Consider the following 23,469-nt stretch of genomic DNA (forward strand, 5'->3'; position numbering starts at 1 on the left):
TTCTCTTTTTGCTGAGGAAGATTGACCCTGGGCTAACATCCATGCCGATCTTTCTCTATTTTATATGGGACGCCGCCACAGCATGGCCTGACAAGCAGTGTGTCAGTCCGTGCCCAGGATCCGAACCTGCAAACCTTGGGGCCGCCGAAGCAGAGTGCGCGAACTTAACCACTACGCCACCAGGCCAGCCCCATATAGCTGAGTCACTTTTAATCCTTGTTGATCTGGCACTTAGAGAAGAAATTCTTGTGTAGCTTTCCTGTATAAGGGACAAAGAGATTACGAAATTCAGATTCTTTATAAACCCTTTTTAGGCGTCACCAGTTTTCATATTGGGGAACAGAACAGAATTTTTTTTTTTTTTTCCAACACCTGATTTGTATCTTCAAGCTTCTTCGTGGACTTGACAGTAACGGTTCTTCAGTTAGGGAGACAATGAGAGAGAAGACGCAGGCCGGCTGCTTGGAATCATGGATGCCAGAGACACCTATCTCCCTTCTTCTCAGAAATGCTCACAAGTGGATTCTCCTCATTCAGTCAGAACCTTCCCAACACTTACTGTGTGATGATTCCTGTGTTAGGTGCTAGGAAACAAAGATGAACAGGACAGAGTCTTTCTCGAGGGATTTGCAGTAAAGATGGAGTGATAGCCAAGAAATCACACAATTATAATTATGTGATAAATGTTGATATAGTTATATAGTAGGTGCTGTGTGAGCTGTTAGAGGAAGAATTTCTGAATTAGGTAACTGAAGCTGGCTTGTTGTGGAAGAAGATTTTAAATGTGATGACAGCTTATAATGGGAGCTTCATCAACTCCATGGTGGCTGCAAGGGCAAATTAACCAATGCAGTATAGCAGAAAGGAAGAAATTAAGTGGAACTCTTGAAGAAATTGCACATATACCTAGTGGGAATACCAGAATACATATTCATGGGGTGTAAGTTGAAGTTTCTAAGAATAACTTCCCTTGTACAAAATTCCAATCATCCTTGGGCCTTCTCAATTTTGGAGATATAACTAATTGAATAACACTTACTGAATACTTATTTTTATAAAAGTGACACATTTATGTCAGTATTGCTTTCTGATTTAGATTTCAAGTCAAAAAGTCTACGGAACAATGCAGGATAGAAATTATATATTATAAAGAGAAGAAACAGTACAAAGAACATCTCAAATATCAAATATAATTCAGGAAAACAGGAAGAATGTGAAGTCAATGTTAGAGAAATTTTTAAAGCCACTTAGGTATGACTATGGCCTGAGGTATAATGCAGTTTTTTCAATAAGGATCTTGCTGGGCCTATTTAAAGAGGCTGTGTTTCTGGGGTCGGTTGGATGTTGGTCCTGGACTGGGGGCATCAGTGACAGTTGGCATGTGGCTGCTCATCCCCCAACCGCTGCCTCAGATACTAGAAACTGAGATAATTAGATGCATAGAAAAGACAGCATTATCTTCCCCTGATGCTGTTTTTCTTTAGTCGTCATCTTGTATGTTATTCAAAAACAGTTAACTGATCCCCTCCCAGAACTCTTTATTCACAGTTTCATTACCTTGAAATCAATTTTTCACTTCACACATGTAATTTCATTTCCTCTTGATTTAAATGTCAAACATAATCTCCTTATTTAAATCACAAATGCTACTACTTTCAGGAAGGTTATGCCAAATAATTGTCATTTCCTTTGGCAGAAAAACCATATTTTATTTTATGTTTTTTTATGTTTCTAGGATGTAGCCCCTAGGCATTGCTCAGTAAAGCTTACGCAGTAAAGGAATGCATGAACCTGTGACTGTCCATGTCAGCTGTGGCACTACTCTGTTGGAAATAAAACAATAAGGACATATCCTGGCTCAATAGTCATTAATGAATTTTCCTGAGGCTTTCTAATCACATAGGAATATGATTATGATGTAATGTAAAGTGTTTAGTGTTTAAAAAGCCAGATATAAAATCGTGTACTGAAATAGGGGCTGGGTTTCTGAAATTATAAGATTTTATATTTGGTTTTAAGGGACTTAAAGTCTAGTTGAGAAATATGTCTATAAAAAGATCCATGCTGTGTCAAAAGAATCCTGTGCACATGTGCCATATGGAGTTAGAGGGAGCAGAACTATGGAGTGCTGGCCACTGTGGCAAACCCTCAGTGAAGCAATGGAGCTTGATCTGTGCTGTGAATGAAATATAGGATTATGCTAGTGATGTTCTGGAAAGATTTTTTTTCCAGGAAGAGACTATATGAAAGGAAGATGCTGCATGTAAGTGTGCATGATTTGGTGAGAAATAGTGAGCCAATGATTTGAAACAGAAGGTATTGGAAGATGGCACTGGAGCCATTGTGAGCAAGTACTTTGTGAATGGCCTGCGAGACTTCATTCAGTAAATAATGGAGACGTGGAAGGTTTTCAAGAAATATGATTGCATTATTTTTTTTTAAATTTTATTTATTTATTTTTCCCCCGAAGCCCCAGTAGATAGTTGTATGTCATAGCTGCACATCCTTCTGGTTGCTGTATGTGGGACGCGGCCTCAGCATAGCCAGAGAAGTGGTGCGTCTGTGCGCGCCGGGGATCCGAACCCCGGCCGCCAGCAGCGGAGCGCGCGCACTTAACCGCTAAGCCACGGGGCAGGTCCTGATTGCATTATTTTTAAAATAACTGTTCATGGGCCAGCCCCGTGGCTTAGCGGTTAGGTGCGCGCGCTCCGCTGCTGGCGGCCGGGGTTCGGATCCCGGGCGCGCACCGACCACCGCTTGTTGGGCCATGCTGAGGCTGCGTCCCACATACAGCAACTAGAAGGATGTGCAACTACGACGTACAACTATCCACTGGGGCTTTGGGGAAAAAATAAATAAATAAAATTATAAAAAAAAATAAATAAATAAAATAAAATAACTGTTCTTCTATTTGGACTCCACAGTCTGACTTATAGTAGATATTCTAAATCTTTTCCCCTATGGAAACAAGTGTGACTAAAGTATATTATTCTTAATAAAGTGCAGTCTGCTTCTCGGGGACTTTTCTGTAATGGACGTTTCCCATTTGTGCACATTCTTCTTTCTTTTTAAACCTATAGCCCTTGAAATTTTCTTTCACAGTACTTTTTCTTATGCAAATAGTAATTGTATGTTTGTGTTTTTTTATTTTATTAAGCAAGTTTTTAAAATATCTAGTGTTTCCCAGTCTTGGTTCTAGGCATATTCCAGATCAGGGGTTGGCAGACTTTCTGTAAAGAGTCAGATATTCAGTATTTTTGGCATTGTGGGCCACCATGGTGCACTTTCTAGTGCAAGTATTCAGTTCTGTATTTAACCAAATGAGCATGGCTGTGTTCCAATAAAGCTTCATTTACAAAAACAGGTGGCAGGCTGAACTTTGGCTCATGGGCTCTAATTTGCCAGCCCTGCTCCAGAGAACCAAACAAATAAAAGTGCCTGCCATCATGCAGTTTACATTCTAGTATTTTCATATCTAAAGTTTCTTCTCCTCTGTTTCCTATTCATATTATTTGAAGGACAAGAGTCCCAAACTTCATTTCCACTTACTGGTTGATAGAAAGCCTTTTTATTGTAACTATATATTATTTCCCACCAACACACTCCCCTAATTGTAAGGAGTTTTCAGGAGGAGGGGAAATAGAAAAGACAACCTCATTTGACATCCTCCAATTAGTAGTATGTACTCACAGAACTCTTCTTCCTCATATCTGATTGTCAGTCATGAGACTTCAGGAAAAATCTAAAGTCTTTAATTAGGAAAACAGCTCTTGGTAAAAGGATATATGCGTGTGTGTGTTGCTGGGGGACGGAATCTGTGTCTAGCTTTCTGCTACTGGCTCATGCTGGCAAATGCCTTACTTATTAATTACGTCTCACCTTACTTTTTACAGATGTACTATCATTTGATTTGTCTGATTAATTCTGATTGTTATCCCAAATGATTTTTTCAACTGTTTATCTTCAATGTAATATTTAGAGTATCAGGTGAAGGGTCAACACCAAACTTTTTCAGTTGCTCTATTAAAGTTTCTTTTCATAATTTTTTCCCTTGACTCGTTTCTTACTTACATTACTGTCCATAAATTTCACCATCTAAGGTGAAAAAAACCACAAACCTAAAAGAATATTTTATAATGTTTAACGTTTTTGAGTTGAAATAAAAGTGATTCTATTGGAAAATATATATTCCTGTGATCAGATTAACATAGAAAATGATTGAAGTATAAATTTGTTTTCTGCATCGTCAGTGTACATATTGAATAATTTTCCTCTCAAATAAAAACTAAACTATTTATAAAGAGTTTATTCTACCAGCATGAGTAGTTAGCAAACATATTTGGAAGGTCTTGAGAAGTCTTCCCATCTGAGTGATGGGGCACGCATGACTTTGTATGGCTTAAATAAGAAAATACATGTAATTATAAAATACATGTAAGATACGTTTAGTGAGATACTTGGCAATGGCAGCTAAGAAGAATGATTTTTTACTTATCTTCACTTATCTTCCTGTTATGTGCTTTAAAATCCCCTCCGTGTTGCTTGGTGTTCCAGTTGTCTCTGTAGGTGCTGATTAGTCCATATAATAGTGGAACATGATCATTTGTCTCTTCTATCATGAATCTGAGATGAGAAGTTACTGTTATATTGTAAATTTGGGAATCTCGGGACACACTTGTTTAGTTAGTTGGGTGCATATGTTAATGAAAAGTTACAGCCAATTTGAATTTCATGGAACTAGCTCAGGTGTTAAGAACAGCTTTATTGGAGGCTTGTATATTTCAGTTCACTGTAGAGTTTTAAAATTGAATATCACTTTTAAAAGAATAAATATGCTCTTGAACTTAAAGTACTTTTTTTTTGTTTTTTGTGAGAAAGATCAGCCCTGAGCTAACATCCATGCCAATCCTCCTCTTTTTGCTGAGGAAGACCAGCTCCGAGCTAACATCTATTGCTAATCCTCCTCCTTTTTTTCCCCCTTTTTCTCCCCAAAGCCCCAGTAGATAGTTGTATGTCATAGTTGCACATCCTTCTAGTTGCTGTATGTAGGATGCCGCCTCAGCATGGCCGGACAAGCGGTGACTTGGTGTGGCCTGGGATCTGAACCTGGGCCACCAGTAACAGAGCGCGCACACTTAACCGCTAAGCCACGGGGCCAGCCCCTCAAGTACTTTTAATTTAATTGCTTTTGAAAAAAGACAATTTAGCTTTATTTACTGAATCTGTAGCTTTTTGCCTGAAAATTTTCAATTGTGCATTCTTAGCTTCAGACTTGTTTATTATAATAAAGGACCATATAAATGCATTTGTTTTAGAGAGAGAAGTTGTGTTTACATTAAGATAAATCTTGCTTCTTTAAACGTAGTAGTATGATTCCTCTGATTTCTGCCCTAATCTGGAGGAATTCTCTATTTTTACTTACCTTGTTTTGACCTACTTCACCTCATCCATTAAAGATAAAAAAAAAAATTGAGATTGTATTTTAACCTGGAATTCCTTTAACTCTCTCCTGTTCCTGTCCGCAGTAATGTGGCTGTGGTTCTCAGGGATCAGATGTAGGTGATGCTGGCCCTTCGCATTCGTTCCTCAAGAGGGGAAGAGGGTCTTTTTGATGGGACCCCATTCTGCCCATCCCTGCTCTGCCTTCACTACAGTCGGGTGTTGATGCTGTGTCAGCGTCTGTTAAGATGAAGTATGATCATTTCCATACAGCTGGGTGGCGGTTGTGGGAGTTTACATTCTCACAGCAAAGCTCAGACTTGCTCGGCCAATTTAGATGTCAGTAAAGCATTTGTTACTTATTTTCAGTTTTATCATTGGTTGTAATTTATACTTAGAATTGAAAATGTTAACATGTGTGTCTGAGTTTGTTTTAATTAAGTGTATAATTAAGCTAATGAACCTTGTAAAAATGTAGTGGTGTGATCCTTAATATAATCTAAGCAGTTAAATTTCTAATTATGCATCCAAAATCATGTACCAAGATGCAGCGTTTCAATGGCTTGCTTTCTGTGACTATATTCTTCTTCTTTGCCCTTTTTTTTTGGTGAGAAACATTGTTGAAAAGCCATGAGGAAAGACTTAAAAGAAATATATGTATATTTGCATATTTTTTATTTTGGGAAAATTATTTAGAAGTGAGATTTGTACATAGTGGACATAGTATTTTTTCCCCCAAATTTAAAAAAAGGTATAGGAAACAGTGGAAGAGGAGTAGGTTTGGGGATGTTCAGATTTACTAGAAAAAAATCCATTTGCTCAAAAAAGCATGTATGCCAAGTAGAGTTTACATTAGATTCATACGGGAGGTGAACGAGGTTCTGTTTCACATACTCCTAACCCCTTATAGGCATACCTTCATAAATCTGCCCTACCACGTTAATAACTGCACCAAGTGTTTTCCCTATGTCTGTCAGCACAGCCAGTCTGAGGTGCTTCCACTCCTGAACTACCCGCAAGCACAGCTCACCCAAGCTCCTCTCTTCCTGCTCTCCCCTCTTATTTTTTGCAAAGTGGTTTCTTCTTCTAATGGAAAAGGGTTGCCCTTAATAAAGGATTCTGGCACTAACTGCTAAGAAGAACAACCATTCTCTATTCCAGCACATTGACGTGCCGAAATGTTCTGAACTGCATTAGCTTTAGTTATTTTCTCAATAAAAGTGTTACAGGAGCCACCACACCATAGGTAGTCAATTCTTTATTACTTTAGAGCAAATTCTAGTTGCTGGTTGAATTTGCAAAATATATACCTAAAGTTTGTTTTTAATCATACTATTGGAGAGGCCTATAAATTGAAAGTGGGAGGTAAGGAGATGGATCTGCTTGCACACGCGCATTTTTCAGGAAGATAAAAGGATCCCTTATTCCTGCCGGTTGTTTTCCCTTCAGAGGGTGCTTTTCATCCTCAGCCTCACTGTTATGTTATCAGTTCAATTTTCTAGTGAAATTTTTTTGATCGTTCATTCCCATTCCTTTTGTAATCATTTTCACCTAGTGAAGCAAATGAGATAATTTTGCAGAATGTACCACTTTACTTTTAAATTAATCCATTCTTTTTGAGAGAATGATTCTAATAGCGTGGTCAAGTATTTAGAAATCAGCAGGCTACTAACTTCTCCATAATTCAGTCTGTTCCGCTGATTCCCTGATCACTTGCTGTGTCACTCAGGGTGAACTTCTTCCTTTTCTGCACTTCTCGCCTCCACCCCCCATCAGTTCTCCCATCTCTAGTGCTGAGAAAAAGGATTCTGAGATTTTCGTGACTATTTTAACAATGGTTGGATTCTAAAAGCCTCATTTAATAAACTTCTGTTGTATTTAATGTAAATGTGATAGTGTATTTATGGTTTATAACATTTTTACTCTATGTTAGGATTACTGATACATTTGGCCATATATGAGGGCTTATTCAGAAAGACAAGCCATTCAATAAATGAAGCATGTCATGTGTTTTTTACTTTGGATTATTATTCTAGAATAATTCCCAGAAAAAAAAAAGGTAGATTTAAAAAAGAAAAATGATTGTCTAGATGAATATAAATCCATAGACCTATTCATCTGGAAAATATTGATGCCACTTGTAGAATTAAATTATAGATTTCCAAGTTATGTTGTTTTAAACTGTCATAAACACTGAAAGAATCTATCAGGAATAAATTTAAACAAATTATTGATACTAGTTAACTGCTAAGTAATTTCCATTAAATATATATATCTATATTTTATATATCTATATATAGAATATATCTATATATATTACTCAAAATATTCTGTGGGGTATTTTAGAATATATAAAATATTTCAGAATACAAAAAAACATAATTATTAGTTGCTTTAGATTACAGAAATATAACCATATTGAGAAATTGCTCATGATTTCACTGATTAAAAATGAATTAAGTAACTGGAGTGACTCTTGGTAGGACATATTTTTACTAAGGGACTGAATGCATGTGCTTGAAAAAGTCTGTAGACGTGGCTTTTCGCGACAGGTGTGGCACCACATGTATGGCTGTGTTATGACTGCCTGTGGATGGCTGAGTCGTCGTTTCCTTCAGGCTGTTTCTTTATATGGCGGCTCTGATGGTGAAGTGGCCGAGGGTCTTCTAGTTGCAGTATTATCAGTAACTGTGATTTAATTTGATTTCTCAAATTACTTTGTCCTATTCAACAGAGTCGTAGATATATCTTAATAATTTGATTCCTCTGATAGAACACTTTGTTCAGTTGCACATAGAAATGACAAACAGTAGGGAAGCATAGGGAGATAGATGTGGGCATGGTGACCTTGTAACAATAACTTAATTCTTGGTGTGACATATTATGGAATCTCTTCCTTCCAAATGCGGACTCAGACAGTGAAGTTGCTCATGCAGCTCTGTCAGTGTCTTTTAGTCTTACTTTTGAGCTGAGGGAATTTTTATATTTATTTAGTCCCAATATATGGTAGTAAATAACTAAAGGTTCCTATGTAATATTGTTTTCATCAGTCACTAAGGTTTTTAGACTCTTATACTAGTGGGTGCTAATCCTCAAAAAGTAAAGTTACAACAGGCAATTTAAATATTATTTCCCCTTTTTATTCTTGTGAGTTGGTAGAAAAAAGGTCTAGTAAAACACAATGCCTCTTTACTATATTTAATAGTAAAAATTAGAATGAAGTTAAATGGAGACTCTATAAATATTCATGAAAGAAACAAAGTTAAACTGCAAAATAACAAGCGAAAAAGGACCTTTGCTTTAATTTGATTAATTTCAGTTCAATTATATATTTGGTATAAATGATACTGTCATGAAAGAAAGGACCTGAATCTAAATTTCATTTCATTTATATTCTATTTTGCAAAAAGCTTATTAGAAATATGAGACTTGTTTGCCTCAGCTAAGCTTAGTCATGCATTCATTGAGCTCTCAGTGATCAAGACCTTACTACTAGCTGAATGCCTGGGAACGTACTGCTGAGTCCCGTCTTCTCTCCTCCAGGAGCTTACAATGCGGTAATAGAGATGAGGTGTGTGTGTGAGTAACAGGAATGGAGTAAGATAAATGGCCATAGAACAGATAACAATTACTGTAAAAGTTTAAAAGAGGAAGCTTTCTATTTGGGTATCTTTCTACTGGAAAGTATATATAGGATATTGCAAATTGTATTCTGTTGAAAAATTCGTATGTATAGGCTATTGGAAATTATGGTGTCTTCAACTTTAATTTATGCAGGATTCTAAATTCTAGTATGTATATGGGCATTTTTTGTCTCTATTAGGATTATAAAAGAAAATGCAAACTTGGGACAAGCCAAAAATAAGTTCATAAAAATTTTACCATGATCGTAATACAGATTTTATGCTAACCATCAAGTATATCACAGCATCAGAACTAGGTAGAGATTCCCCTTCCTTATACTGTGATCATATGAAGTGTTTGCTCTTTGTCCCAGGGTGTGTAGAATGCCCTTCCTGTCAGTCAAGAAGGTAGTGTTCTAGACCAAGTACACTAGTCATTTTTGGTTTTCCCCCTCCATATTGGTCTCTTTTCTTTCAACCTGAAGTTTGAGTACACATTGGAGAGATGAATGATGACTGGTGTTATTTGAACCTGTCACTGGCATTCTCCTCTTTTTCTTCAAATGGGAATAATGGCAACAAATTACTTACTTTTGAGGGAGACCTAACAAGATTTGAAACTCAGAATATTAGGCACTATCTAATTCAGATGCCAAGAATAGACTCTTCTCTTTTTGAAATCTCTCCTGTGTTCCTTCTTACACGTACAGTGCGCTGAGGTTAGCCTTCCTTCGTTACCTTTGCTTTCACAGAAAGTCAGTTGTTGCCATCAGCAGTGTACCAGCCGGCTTAAAACAGAAAACTGCCAGAGCTGTTCACAAATACATGCTCATCCCCGCTCCATACTGCAATATACACTGAACCATCAGGTGAACTCTGTTGGAAGCATTCTTAAGCATAGGGAGAAGTATACAGTTTGTTTCAGAAGCGTAATACTGACAAGCCAGAAACAAGTTCTTGTATTTATTGAAAGGATCCATTTCTACACATCATTTATAATGTTGTGGTTTTTGTGTTGGTGTTACTTTGAAATGTATTAATAATGATTTAATGCACTCGTTTATTAGGAAGTCTTTGTAAATATAATAGCAGCATTAAAGCAATAGGGCATTGTGCACGGTGGAAATATTACATGTGTAATGATTTGCATTCTTAATGTTCCAGAACCCTGGGGTTATTAGTAAAACGATTGGAGAAAGGTGGTAAAGCTGAACAAGAAAACCTTTTTCATGAAAATGATTGCATTGTGAGGATTAATGATGGTGACCTTCGAAATAGAAGATTTGAACAGTAAGTGTGTGCTGGGTGCCTGGCCGTTCTTTCATGTTTTAGGCATGATAGAGTGCAGTCGATTGAAATGCTTCAAACAACGTGTCATGTCTGTGATCTGTGTCTTTACACTGGAGACGAGTATTTTCTGCCATTATCTAGCTTTTAAAAATTTAATCAAACTCTAGGTAATTACTACCATTAGACTAGATTTCAAAATGCCCTCTGACTGATAGAGCACTTCTTAAAATATTATGGGCCCAATTTAGCTTTACAGTTTTGCTGTTTTCTCACTCTTTGGAAGATTCACCAGGTTGCTAGTTTTAATTATACTCTAACTCACATTTCCAACTTTGTTGCACGTAATGTCTCTCAGTACAAATAAGCAGATAAAAACTCCTTTGAACTATAGTGTTGGGGTTCACTCAGATTTTTTTTATCCTGATTCAAATCCTTATTCAATAAAAATGATGAAAATTGTCCATTTCCTATAAAACAAGGAAAGAGTGAGCAGAAATCATAAGGACTTGGTGTAAGGGAACCACCATGACATGGCTTCTCAACTTGGTCATGGAATGGCATTGGGGCTGACAGTTCTTAATATTTTGAGTCACTGAGGCTGCATTGGGGTTCTTGAGAATTTTGCATACACAGACTTGAATTAATTTTACTAATGGATAGTTGCTTTCTATAGTTTTCTAAGTATATTTATAAATATATTTATTTCTTCAAAAACTCATATGGTCCCCCATAAGGAAATATTTTATAATTTTTAAAAGTTGTATTAGATAATGTAGAGAGATGGTCGTATTTAATTTCTATTAATATTGAAATTATAATACCTCTGTTGTGCTTAAAACTGTTATTTAGGGACTTACAGTTGAGAGCACAATGTTTTTTCTGTAGTTGTCATTTTGATTTAGAGAATGAGACATTTATATTTGGAGAAACAGCTATGCTTATATCAGAGCTTGCAAACTTGATTGATAAATGGGTTACTAGAATTGTGTTTTTCAGTTTCAACAAAGTCTGTCAGTTCTTGTTGCTTAATTAGTATACTTAATTAAGCTCATAATATCTTCTAGTCTGCCAGTCTTAATTTGCTAATTTTCCACTCTTTCTCAAACCCAGAGCACAACATATGTTTCGCCAAGCCATGCGTACACCCATCATTTGGTTCCATGTGGTTCCTGCAGCAAATAAAGAACAGTATGAACAACTATCCCAAAGTGAGAAGAACAATTACTATTCAAGCCGCTTCAGCCCTGACAGCCAGCATCCTGACAACAGGAGTGTGAACAGCGCGGGGCTGCAGGCGATGCAGAGAGCGCCCCGGCCGGCCCACCCGCCCGAGCAGACAGACCCTCACCCCCGACTTCTACCTCAGAGCGCACACCCCCCAGGAAAGCCGCCATCAGCTCCGGCCCCAGCACCACAAAATGTATTTAGTACCAGCATCAGCAGTGGTTATAACACCAAAAAAATAGGCAAGAGGCTTAATATCCAGCTTAAGAAAGGTACGGCCCAGCTTGTGTTTGCCGTGTGGAATTTATTTTAAAAGTCAACCAGCTAACCCAAAGTGCCCTAAGTTTTATGTCTCATGTGAAAGAACTGATATAACGACTTTTAAAAAAAAAAGTATTTAAAATTATATTTTTCATGCTTTTCAGGTTCGTTTTGATACATAAAAGTTAAAATGCAAAGTTCAGAGAACAAGGCTTTAAAAAACAAGTTTATGTGAAGAAGGTTGTAGTTACGACTGCAGTGAGATTTTTGCCAATGAAGGAAGATGGTTTCAGGATGTTATTATCGACCCCAAAACAACAGTGAGGATTTGACTGTCCTGGTCGCTCTACTTAATGTCTACATGCAGCCCTCAAAGAGGGGCTCAGCAGTCCTCCACTCCAGCCTCACCATTTTGGGGATGGGAAGTGACTGATTTGTTTGGAGCTCTCAGTGGTTTCTGGTAGAATGCCAAGAAGCCAGGCCTTGGACTCCTCGTCTCCTGCTTTTCTGGGGTGTTACATTGCTTCCCTTTCTTAAGGTGACAAGGAAATTGTAATGGCCTTGCTAACTCTTTATTACATACGCCTTATATCAATTTATTTATTTAATTATCCCCTTCCCATGTACAGGAGGCATGATTTTCCATTTTGGCCTCTGCCATGACTCAGAGCAGACTGCCAAACTTGACTTTCTGATTTCCAGCCATTGTCCCCTCCAGGCACTGAGACACAACTTTGCTGTTAATCATCTATTTTAACTGAGCATTTTGATATATTTTAAAGCCAGGTCTTTCAAAATGGTGTCATTATAAGGAATACTTCTCTTTTTATGAGCTCCACCAACTCCTACAGTTAGACAGAAATGAGTCCAAGAGAGGTTGAGTGATTTCCTCAAGTCACACGGCTGTTGGCAGCAGATTCTTACTAGAACATTTTCCATATCCTGACATTTAGACCGTTCTTCTTCTTCTTTCCATTTGGGGTAGGGTTTACAAGGTTGTAAACTCTGAGACTGCTATTTCCTTTTTAAATCATATTCTTTCATTGAACTTTATGTGAACCACAAATTCCTTATTTCTGGTTACTGGCTTTTAAGCTCCAAATACTTGGTTGACATGATCAAGAGTTGACAGCTCGTCTCTACTTTTGAAACCCCTTACAAAAACAGAGTTGTATCAGCATAAACCCCTTTTAGCTCTGTTAATTCCTAAATGAGGGAAATATCAGATCTTCTTTCTTCCTTTTTCTCTACTGAAATGACAGGCCCTAGTTTTTAAGCAAAAACATGTCAAGAACCACAAATAGAGTTGTATAAAAAATAAAATTCTTCTGGGGATCTCTTAACAAAGCTAAAATATTTTACTTGGCCATTGTCATAAAGATAATAGTGCATAAATATCTTTGCCCTTTGATACAGGCATATTCTTTTAGGTAATTACAGTTTTTCACACAGTTATTATATTTTAGCAACTTAATGGTACGCTATGAACTTTTTTAATGAAGTAAAATTTTATTTGCCATTAAAAGAATCATTCTTTTGAATACAGTGATTAACAGCTTTATTTTAATAGCATGGAAAGCGATATGATTACATTTTACACAGGCTAATTTAGAAAGACTGTACTTAATCAATATAAGAAAATAGGAACGATGATTTTCTTTTAAACATTTTTCTGACCTTGAATAATCTAAGTGATTTAGAGCCCCATAGATCTATCTTGATTTTAATTTACTAACTGTGAGAAGGTATGACAAAAGGCAGAAACTGCCTGTGCATTCTGCCAATACTTACAGATATTTTATATAAAAAATAATTTTTACTAAAAATAAGGGTGAAAAAGGATGCTGACTGTCTTTGATTAGTACTAAAAACAGATATTTTAATAATAATGATTGTATGAGAATTGAACAACCTTTCATTGGAGCTAATAGATGATATTTTGACCAATTATTATTGTGACATTTAACATTTTTATGAAGTACAAGAAAAACATAGGGTGTATCGGTGTTAAACTTTAAATTCAGTTCAGAGTGAACTGACATGCTTTGAGTGACAGGAGTTCTGCATAAACTGAGGTCAAGTCTAAGTAGTAAACAGAGAAGCCTTCATTATAATGGTTCTCTGGTATAGTTTTGGAACTCTGTCATATAACATGACAAAATAGAATAGCCCCTATGTACTTGCTTCCATAATTATGATTTCTTAATATTTATTGCCATTTTGGCTTCTCAAGTACCCTGCTCTTTTGTAGAAATTAGCTTTTTAATAAAGTCAGAGGAGAAGGTCAGTAATCTGTTTCAGTCAGTGCAAAATGTTTTGTTGGCTTTGCTAAATGAAAATTGATATCTATTTATCTTTCTTTTAAAGGTCATTGCCTGAACTTTTAGCTTACAGATTTAGGGGTTATTGCTGATATTTTAATAGTATTGAGGTTCATATAACCGTTAGTCTTTGTAGTTCATACAAATTACTATCGCAAAAGGAGAATAATTTAGAATTCTTTCTTAATAAATGTTATTGCAAGTCATTGGAGTTTCACGAAAGCACAGAGACATATGGAAACGTCCCAGCAGAATAATTAGGAAGATTTCATATAGACAATATGCCATTCAAATCTTCAGCACAGAAGACTTAAGAAATTAACAGTCCAGGCACATTAAAGTGACTTCAGACCTTAAGTAAATGAATGTTTTGTTTGAACTTGAGAATATTTACAGTAGATTTTCTTACAAGTATAATGATTCTTTTCTTCATTTCTACTTTGTTTCTTCTTTAACCCATATTTGCATATTACCCATACTTGTTTGTTTACTTACAGATATGTACTTTTGATTATGATTTTGTACTGAATGTTGCATCAAATTAATGTATTCTTCTATAGATTTTTTTCACCATTACAGATCTCTTTGCTCTTCTCGTAATAAGCAAGTATTTGTCCTAATATCATTTTAACTGAAATAGAACCTAAGGTAACTTTTTAAAAAACGCTAGTAGAAATTAATCATGATTGGAAGTGTTTTAAAAATTTTGTGATTCATTGAAACTTTGTCATTATCTCTGCATTTTTTCTTGGCACATTTTGGCTTGGCACATTTTGGCTTATTGCTTGTGAGTTCTAGTGACATGTAATCCTTTCTCTACACTGAATTGAGCTCATAAGAGTGCCTATCAAGAAACCTGCCAAAGAACCTAGAATTAAATTATTCCAACCAGCACAGTAATTTATAAATGCCTCATTAATTTCAGTACCTTTAAACATAATATGATGATCCTCAGACTTGGTAGCCATGATCTGAGATGGCTTCTTCATCAGGTAATTTACCCCCCCCCCCTTTCTTTTTAAATTGAGAAATACACATGGTAAGATTGAGGTGAATTAGAAGAGAACTAGGCAAAGATAATATGGTTCATCCTGTCAGTAAATTGCTGTGAGTAATTATAGTTTGGGGAGGTTCTGTTATCTGTATCTAGAAAAATTTCTCCTTTCACTATTTCATCTCCATCTCCTTGAGAATTTTCTCTTCTCTTGCTCTGCTCCTATCCTTCAAATCTAGCTACCTTTATTGCCCAATAATACTTGATATTTGAGGCACTATGAGTTTTAACAGAAATTTTCTTTTTCATGTGGAGAAATTGTTTATTTTCGTAATCAAAGATTTAAACCAATTTAAAAATTTTAGCAGGCATATTTGTATACTAACTTTCATCTGTCTTTGAGTAGATTGCTATTTCTTCTTAAATTAATGAATTTTGATATATAAACCATTTAAACTTCCATAATTTAGTCTGTTTTGAAAAATCTGTTACAACTTTAAAGTATTAAAAGAAATGTCAGCCATTGTGAAATTTGCAAAATGTTGAGTTGAGTTAGAGAATAATAACAAGTCCTTTATGATGGTGCACCTGTAAAATTTAAGGTCTTTCGTTTTACTTCTTTATTTTTTTCTGGTGTGTGTTTAGGTACAGAAGGTTTGGGATTCAGCATCACATCCCGAGATGTGACAATAGGTAGCTCAGCTCCAATTTATGTGAAAAACATCCTCCCAAGAGGGGCGGCAATTCAAGATGGCAGACTTAAGGCAGGAGATAGACTTATAGAGGTGAGTGACTTCTCGAAGTCAGAAGTTCCACATTTCCTGAAAAGTGCCATTTTCAAGGGTCATTTCTTTTTAACATTTTTGTAAAATATGAAATTAAATTGTATATTTTAGCAGAAGTATGCATCACAAAACAATGTATTTCTTCTTTACTTTTACATTTTTCCGTGTTATTTGATGAGAAATATCTTTTCATTTAGTTTGCTCATGAATTTTTAGTTATTCAGACATATGAGATAACATTTTGTCATTATGTAAGTACAATGTCTATTAGGTTATATTTTTACATGGCTTTAAATTTATGTTTGGCAATGTAGAAATGTTATCTCCTTTGTAATCAGAACAGAGATAAATGAAAACAGTGTGTCTTGATGAGAGGAACAAGGAAATTTTGAAACGGCAACGTGGAGAATGAATTGAGACATAAAAGTCAAACGTCAGAAAGAAAGGCAAATAGTTTTTCAGAATTTCCTTTCTGTGCCTCAGGAGTTTCAGTTCATTGGTCTTTGAGGCTCTCTTTGACATACATAAACGTATATAATTTATGTTTGTTTGAATGTTTGTACAAATAGAAATAGAGTGGAGAAAGATTCAGAAAAAGTATACATTATTCGCTGTTGTTCTTAGTATTTTCTTCAGAAAACATAGTCTGTATTCTTATCAGCAGATGCTGTGTTTCCTGCTTGTTGACTGGTATTCAAATACTAATCTTAAAGTAAATTTGTATGACATTGCCCTTTTTTCTTTACTGGTAGTTTCATACGTGGTTTTGAACTCTCCAGATTGCGCTTTCTTAAAGATTTCTTGAAAAGTAGTGAGCGAGGGAATAGCTTCCAGATTTTTTCCATGTGTACATTTTGGGCTTAGATTTCTTAGATCTGACCCCTGTGCTTTGTGTCTTGTTTGTGTGACGCCATTTTAAAGAGGACTAATAGAGGCTAAATCAAAGGGGAGGTCTGAGGACAGATTGTATGTAGGCTGTCGTCCCCGCAAGGGCCCCTGGTCCTCGGGCACGAGCTGAGTCGTGCTAGTCCACATCTGCAGCTGCACCTTGTTCTATTGGTCACAGTCTCAGCTGGGGCTGGAGTCTTGGTCCAAAAAAAAATCCTTTTGTCCCTGCTGGGCTTCTCTCGCTCTCCCTGCATCCCCCTTTCTTTTCTTTTTAAAGATTATCTCTTTATTTTTGAGTCTCTCTTTCATCGCAGAACTGGTTTGTACTTTCACCACGTTACAAAGACTTTTGTTTTTCTTTCTGAGCAATGGGAAGAGGCTGCAACCTGTATTTCTTCAGACTTAGGCTTTATTTTCTATAGCTATCTGCTTTCTCTTAAAACTAAAACTATATTTTTGCATGTTTTAAACCTAACTTTCTAGTATTTGTAGTTTTTTTCTATGTAATATCAATAATTCTGTGAGCAGTTTTTCTGAGTATCTGGACATTTGGTAGCATACATAATAAAAAAAATTAGTCACTTAATACTTTTTTTATCTAGAAATCTTTTGCTTTCTTTGAACCTGTTATTACTTACCTTTTCCTGCAGTTCCTTAATACTAGTATATTGAGCTATCTAAGATGATTTTTAGCAGAGGGGGGACAGTTCCAAAACATTTTAACTACAGGAAAATTTTGATATTTAATTTAAATAATATACTTAATTGCCTTGGGCAAAATGTTATTTTTATCTAAAGAGGATAATATAGAATACTTTTTAAAAGAAATTTCCACTCTCTTAAATATATAGTGCTTTCTGATAATGTTATTATACTTCCTATAAGATAAAAATGATGAGATTCCTCATGAATTGGTTGTTTCAAATCTCTTTTTTTGGAGGGGTAGAGTTCTCTTTTGATATTGAAAAATATCGAGGTGAAATATTGTTACCCCTCCCAAAATACTGTTATTTTGCAGAGATTCTTTTTTAATGTTTGCATTTCAGGGATAAAAAGTTATCTTCATCATTTTTGGTAATATCTCATTGAAAGTTAAAATATTTTTAGTGTGTTTTTACTACCCCCTTTTAAAGCAATGCCTTTTTATTTTGGTATAAGAAAACCTGTGATACACAAGCCTATCAAGATATCTCAGTTCAAAGCCAGTGAATTTTGTGTTAACTTGACATTTTAGATATATTTATTTATGACTCATTACTTGTTAATGCTCTGGTGGCTCTCGCTTTTGGTTTATTGATGAGCACTAAAAGATATACTGCTTTCTGTCTTACTTCTAGATTCCTGGTCTGCGTTTCTTTATTAGCCATAAGAGCCTGGTGGTTACCAGCTCATGGCAGAATTTACCATGAGAAGAGTTATGTTCCATAGCCGACATGATCAGTCCTAGAATGTGTGTCTTTTCTTCTGTTATCTGTTTGCACAGGATTGCAGCTGAAAACTTTTTATTTGTTTTAGGTAAATGGAGTAGATATAGCAGGCAAATCCCAAGAGGAAGTTGTTTCCCTGTTGAGAAGCACCAAGATGGAAGGAACTGTGAGCCTTCTGGTCTTTCGCCAAGAAGATGCCTTCCACCCCAGGGAACTGGTGTGTAAATTTAGAGCAGATGAAAGATTTCTGATGCGTGTGAGCCAGGGATCTGGGCTAGCTACCTGATGGTCAATGTTTATTGAGACATTTTCCAAGCAGTTTCTATATTTTATGTATCTTTCAGCCTTAACTTAATATGAACATTGTTTTCTCATCCTCCCTCAGTTTTAGAAAGAGACATCCACAATGTTGAGGGTAGGGGTATTTAAAAATCAGATTGCAGGGATATTTTCTGGGACAGCAAATGTTTATTACTGAACGCTTTCAGATGGATTGAATACGGCGACGTCGATTATTGCATAACTGTCACTTCAAAGGCTGTTGCTGAAAGCCTGCCGTCTTCTCCACTACATGTGACAAATTTTCATATTTCAGATTTTCATAGTATGTGTAGCTAAGCCAAATAAAATGCTTGCTTACTATTGTATGAAAAGAAGTACCTTAATTAAACATTACTATTGAAAATAGAAAGACCTAAGTGACAATAAGCCCCATGGCTACTAATTACTGATATAGACGTTATTTGGAATGACATATATGAAATGAAAAGGCATTTGTTTGCAAACTCTTTCACTTTTTATACATATGTCTAACTATTAAATAGGGGTATTTATATAGATTGGTGTAAATGAAATATGTATATTAAATTTACATAGTTCTGAATGTTTTTCTGCAAAAAGTGCTGGGTTTCATTTATATGTTAATTGGAGGAATCACCTTATCTTTTGATGTGGTGAGAAAATTGTTTTACTTCAAGTACAATCAGTATTTTAAATATTTCAAAACAGGGTCTAGAAGGGTCATTTTAGAACATTTGACACCTCTTTTAGCTAGCTTTTAGCTTTATCTAAACAGCAATTAATCCATATATACCAGAGTGGCAAGGTTTTAGGGGCACAGTTCCCAAATTAGTCATATAGCTCTAATTCTCTTAGGTTGATACCTCAAGTATGGATGTGTCATGGTTAATAAAATTTTTCTTTTATTGTAAATCAGATAAGCTTTAGTTATAGGAATATCCAATCCTTTGGTTACACATAGGTCCTAAAATTTACTATGATGTCATGGAAATTTCAGATTGTGATAAGGCTGCAAAGTGAACACTTGTGTTTTAAGTAGATTTTAGAAAATTATAAAAACTTCATTTCTATTTTTAAATGTTTAATGCATTATTTCTCAATTTAAATTCAGTTTTCCATTTTCCCCCCACTGTTATCCAATTTTGTGTTTAAAATGCCACCTGATCCTAAATCTGGAGATGTCTCTATTAAATTGTAAATGAGCACTTAAAAAAAAAATACTAAGCTTTAGATGTGATCTGCCGAAGCTTTAATTCTTCCCCGTATATCTCAGCCTAGTAATAGCATTATTAGATTGCCAAAGCTTCAACACTGCTTTTAAGCAGCCTTTCCCAGAGTTAGTGCCAACATATAGCCAGCTTAAGGTTGTTCAGGTTCTTCTTGTCCAATTTTGATCTTCCAGGCTTCTGTTTTTCCCTTCTGCTGCCTACTTTTTTTTTTTCTTGGTTATTTAATTTATTGCTTGTGAGCTTTTCATTAAGGACTGAGCCAGTAGGCCGTCAGTCTATTATTCACGTTGCAGCTGCTTTTCAAGATTTAAAAGAATGAAATTCTGAAAACTTAAAGGACAGCATGTAAAATTATCTTCAAAACCAATTAACAAAACTCCTTTCCTCTGTTTGGGGTGTCTGTGTTTGAATTCTGTGTCTAAAACAAAATACTTTTATCAATATGTGCCTTTTTTAATAAATCAACGTTATAACTGCCTGTGTAATTAAAGCAACTCTATAACATATGAAAAAAAAATCACATTTATAGCCTGTGTAATATTATAAATATAACGCTTGTGGTTCAGACTATGGTTCAGGCTGTTATTATCTGGTCTAGCTATCAAATTATAATATACCTTATAACTTAGTTGGGAAAATTAAAAAACAAAATTGGAAACAGTGCCATGAATAGGAAAGCAGCTTGGTGAGATTTGTTGTCCTCCGAATAATGTATTCTTGATGTACTGTGAATGAGTAAGTACAAATTTACATGTAGAAAAATTTCTTAAAACGCACGCCCCCACACACACAAGACAATGTAACCACGTCAATGAAGGTTTGGAAGACAGAATAATACATCAGCCAGAATATAATCACCCTCTATATATTTTGTGGATTATAACACCCAACAAAATTCCTTTAGAGTAACGCTTTGTGTCCCTGTGTGTTGAAGATGGCTTTGGTCAGTCTGTATTTATGTTTTTCTTCAATTCTTCTAGAATGCAGAGCCAAGCCAGATGCAGATTCCAAAAGACACGGTAAGAGCTTTGTCTTTATAGGATGCAGAGATGTTGGAAAGATAAATGGAACTAACTTCTTACTAATTAAATACGAAGTTACTCGTCCTCCCTTTTCCTGGCTCATAATAGATACTACATAGGTTTACTAAATTCTGAAGAGGTCTTAAGGTGACTTATTGCTACTACCCCAAATGGAGAATATTTCGTAATTATTTTTGGTGAGACAGGGGTAAAAAGAGAGGGGCATTAGAGTAGTTTTCTATACACCTGAATAATAAGAGGGACCAAAAATTGTTGAGCATAGTAGTTTGACATATATATAAAGGACTTCATGAGTTGTGAAATGCTGTATTATAAGTGGCTACAAAGAGGAAAAATAAGTAAAAAAGAAAACTTGATTCAGGCATAGAATAAATAGAGAGGGCTGAAAGAACAGAATAAAAATAGATCATAAACAGGAAACGTAAAATGATGTGTCAGTAATTAGGTTAACCATATTGCCATAATAACTTAGAGTTATTATAAGTATTTTATTTATTATAAGTCATTATAGCACGTTATAAGGGGGTAATTTCTCTTAACGAAAGTGAGTGCTCACAGCTTAGATTAAAATGCAAAAGTAGTTGTATCCTGTTTAGAAGACACATCCTAGTACAGACTGGAAATAAAAGAATAAGCTGAGTTCTAGCAGACAATCGGAACATGAGGAAAGTAAGGGACACCATCTCAGTCTCTGAGAGTATCGTCTTAGTGTGGATGAACTGGACGGAGAAAAAGAGAGCCTGTCTCGACACACAATATCATCCAGTGGAAATCCTAAGAGTCAGGATCTTTTATACATCAGACAACATACTATAAAAACATATCATTGTTTTTCTGTAAGTAGAAAGTTTAACAAAAGCATGTCCACAGTAGGTGACACTAAAACATATTTTTCCAAAAATTATCATATTAAGTAGACAAACAGGTAAGAATATAAAGGATTTGAATAATGTAATTAACAGGGTTGATTTTTTTTTTTTACACACTCATGAACAGACAACTTTGAACCTAATAAATGAAATGTTAGTTTTAAATATTCGATAGTTATAAAAATGGATGACAAATCAGACCTCAGAGGAAAATCAGTAAACAACCTTGAGAATAATACACATTCATAAGTATGGGTTGTAGAAAATTTATAGCCTTAATATTTTATTTATAAAATCAATAGATCAGTGAATGCTAATCAAATCAAATCAATCAAATCAAATCAATCAAGTCAAGATGGTATTTGTGTGTGTGTGTGTGGTGGGGGGTTAGGTTGAGAAATGAGAGGAAATTGGACAAATTGATTCTAAAGAATAAATTGGGGTACAGAATTGATTTATATTTTTTTAAAAGACGGTAATGATGGCAAAATGTACAGTAAGCTAAAATACTTAAGATGATACTGTTATAGGAATAGCCAAATAGATCACTGAAACACGTTAGCGATGATAGAAACGGACATTGTGTGTGTATGTATGTTAAAAGTGGCATTTCAAATTAGTGGTAAAGGATGATTTATTTAGCGTTTATAACAAAATAGGCCATTCATTTAAAAAAGTTAGATTCCTTTTTCTCGTACATCAAAATAAATCCCAATCGATTATGAAATTAAACTTAAAGAAGTATTAAAAAGTGTTAAAGAAAATATGTGAAAATTTCTCTGTCAACTTTGGACAGTGAATGCTTGTCCAAGCATGATGAAGCCAAAATGTAGGGTAGTAGACTGATAGATTTGTTTATACATGTTGAAACCTTTTGTGTAGCAATAACCGTACCGTGAAATAGTTGGAAGACAAATGGCTAAAGGTGGGAAGCATTTTGCAGTGTGATCCTTGGGTGAAGAACCACTCCTCTGTTGTTTGGAATCTTAATGTCATAGAACTTTTTGGAAAAACAAATGACTTCACACACAAACTGCATCTGTTAATGCCTAAGATTATCTGAGATGGAAAATGATGATATAAGCAGTAAAGATAGGCATGTTCTTTCAAAACATTTCATCAGTCCTGGTGAGGAAATTGATGATTAGCCTTGAACTTTTCAATCACTAAAGGGAAGAAGCAGCATTGGCTTTAAATATGGTATTCTGTCGAGAATCGCAAGGTCCATTCCAATCCACTCCTCACCCACAAGCCTGGTGTGTTTATGATAGCCTGCCAGAGCAAATGACAATTCAGGCACCCTAACAAAAGAAGTAATATATATGTGTATGTGGGTCTGACTCTGATTACTAATGGAAATTTTTTCTGATAAGAGTTTTCCAAGCTAAGTCAAAAAGCACAGGTTTTTTTTCCTCAAATGTTTAAATAGGTCCTCTCACTTCTGTGCCTCTCTTTCGGCTCTTGCTGTGCAATAGCATTTTGAGTTGTTAAAGTCTTCATGTTAAAATTATAACTTAAAAATAGAGTTCTTGGGTCTCTTTGTACCTTTTGATGGCAAGTCATTAAATTCATTCAAGTCATGAAGTTCTCTGATATTATTTAAACTTTCATGTGATTGTAAGCACCTTGAGAACAGATACGTCCTAAAGCTCAGTTAATTTGTTGGTTGATTATCACAGTGACCTTTAACCAGTGTAGTCTGAGAAATAAGAAAAGGTCATTAAGGTAAATGAGTAGGTCAATGGCTAGTAGGCTTCTGAATTTCTGAGATGTAAG

General features: G+C 35.4%; 1 protein-coding gene across 19 annotated transcripts in view; it reads left to right on the top strand.

Moving 5' to 3' along the window:
• Nucleotides 1-23,469, top strand: part of PARD3 (par-3 family cell polarity regulator) — a 623,149-nt gene that overhangs the window by 352,406 nt on the left and 247,274 nt on the right. For 11 of the 19 annotated variants that reach the window (XM_087420630.1, XM_087420628.1, XM_087420624.1 and 8 more), the window contains 5 exons: nucleotides 10,227-10,352; nucleotides 11,463-11,848; nucleotides 15,798-15,937; nucleotides 18,341-18,469; nucleotides 20,762-20,800. In XM_087420630.1, coding sequence (XP_087276756.1) covers nucleotides 10,227-10,352; nucleotides 11,463-11,848; nucleotides 15,798-15,937; nucleotides 18,341-18,469; nucleotides 20,762-20,800 — 820 coding nt within the window. The remainder of the gene's footprint in view (nucleotides 1-10,226; nucleotides 10,353-11,462; nucleotides 11,849-15,797; nucleotides 15,938-18,340; nucleotides 18,470-20,761; nucleotides 20,801-23,469) is intronic. The other 8 variants (XM_087420636.1, XM_087420634.1, XM_087420623.1 and 5 more) reach the window with 2 other exon arrangements.

Source organism: Ceratotherium simum, chromosome 32 (genome assembly GCF_057802395.1).
Source record: "Ceratotherium simum simum isolate JZ-2026a chromosome 32, ASM5780239v1, whole genome shotgun sequence".
Lineage (NCBI taxonomy): Eukaryota > Metazoa > Chordata > Mammalia > Perissodactyla > Rhinocerotidae > Ceratotherium > Ceratotherium simum.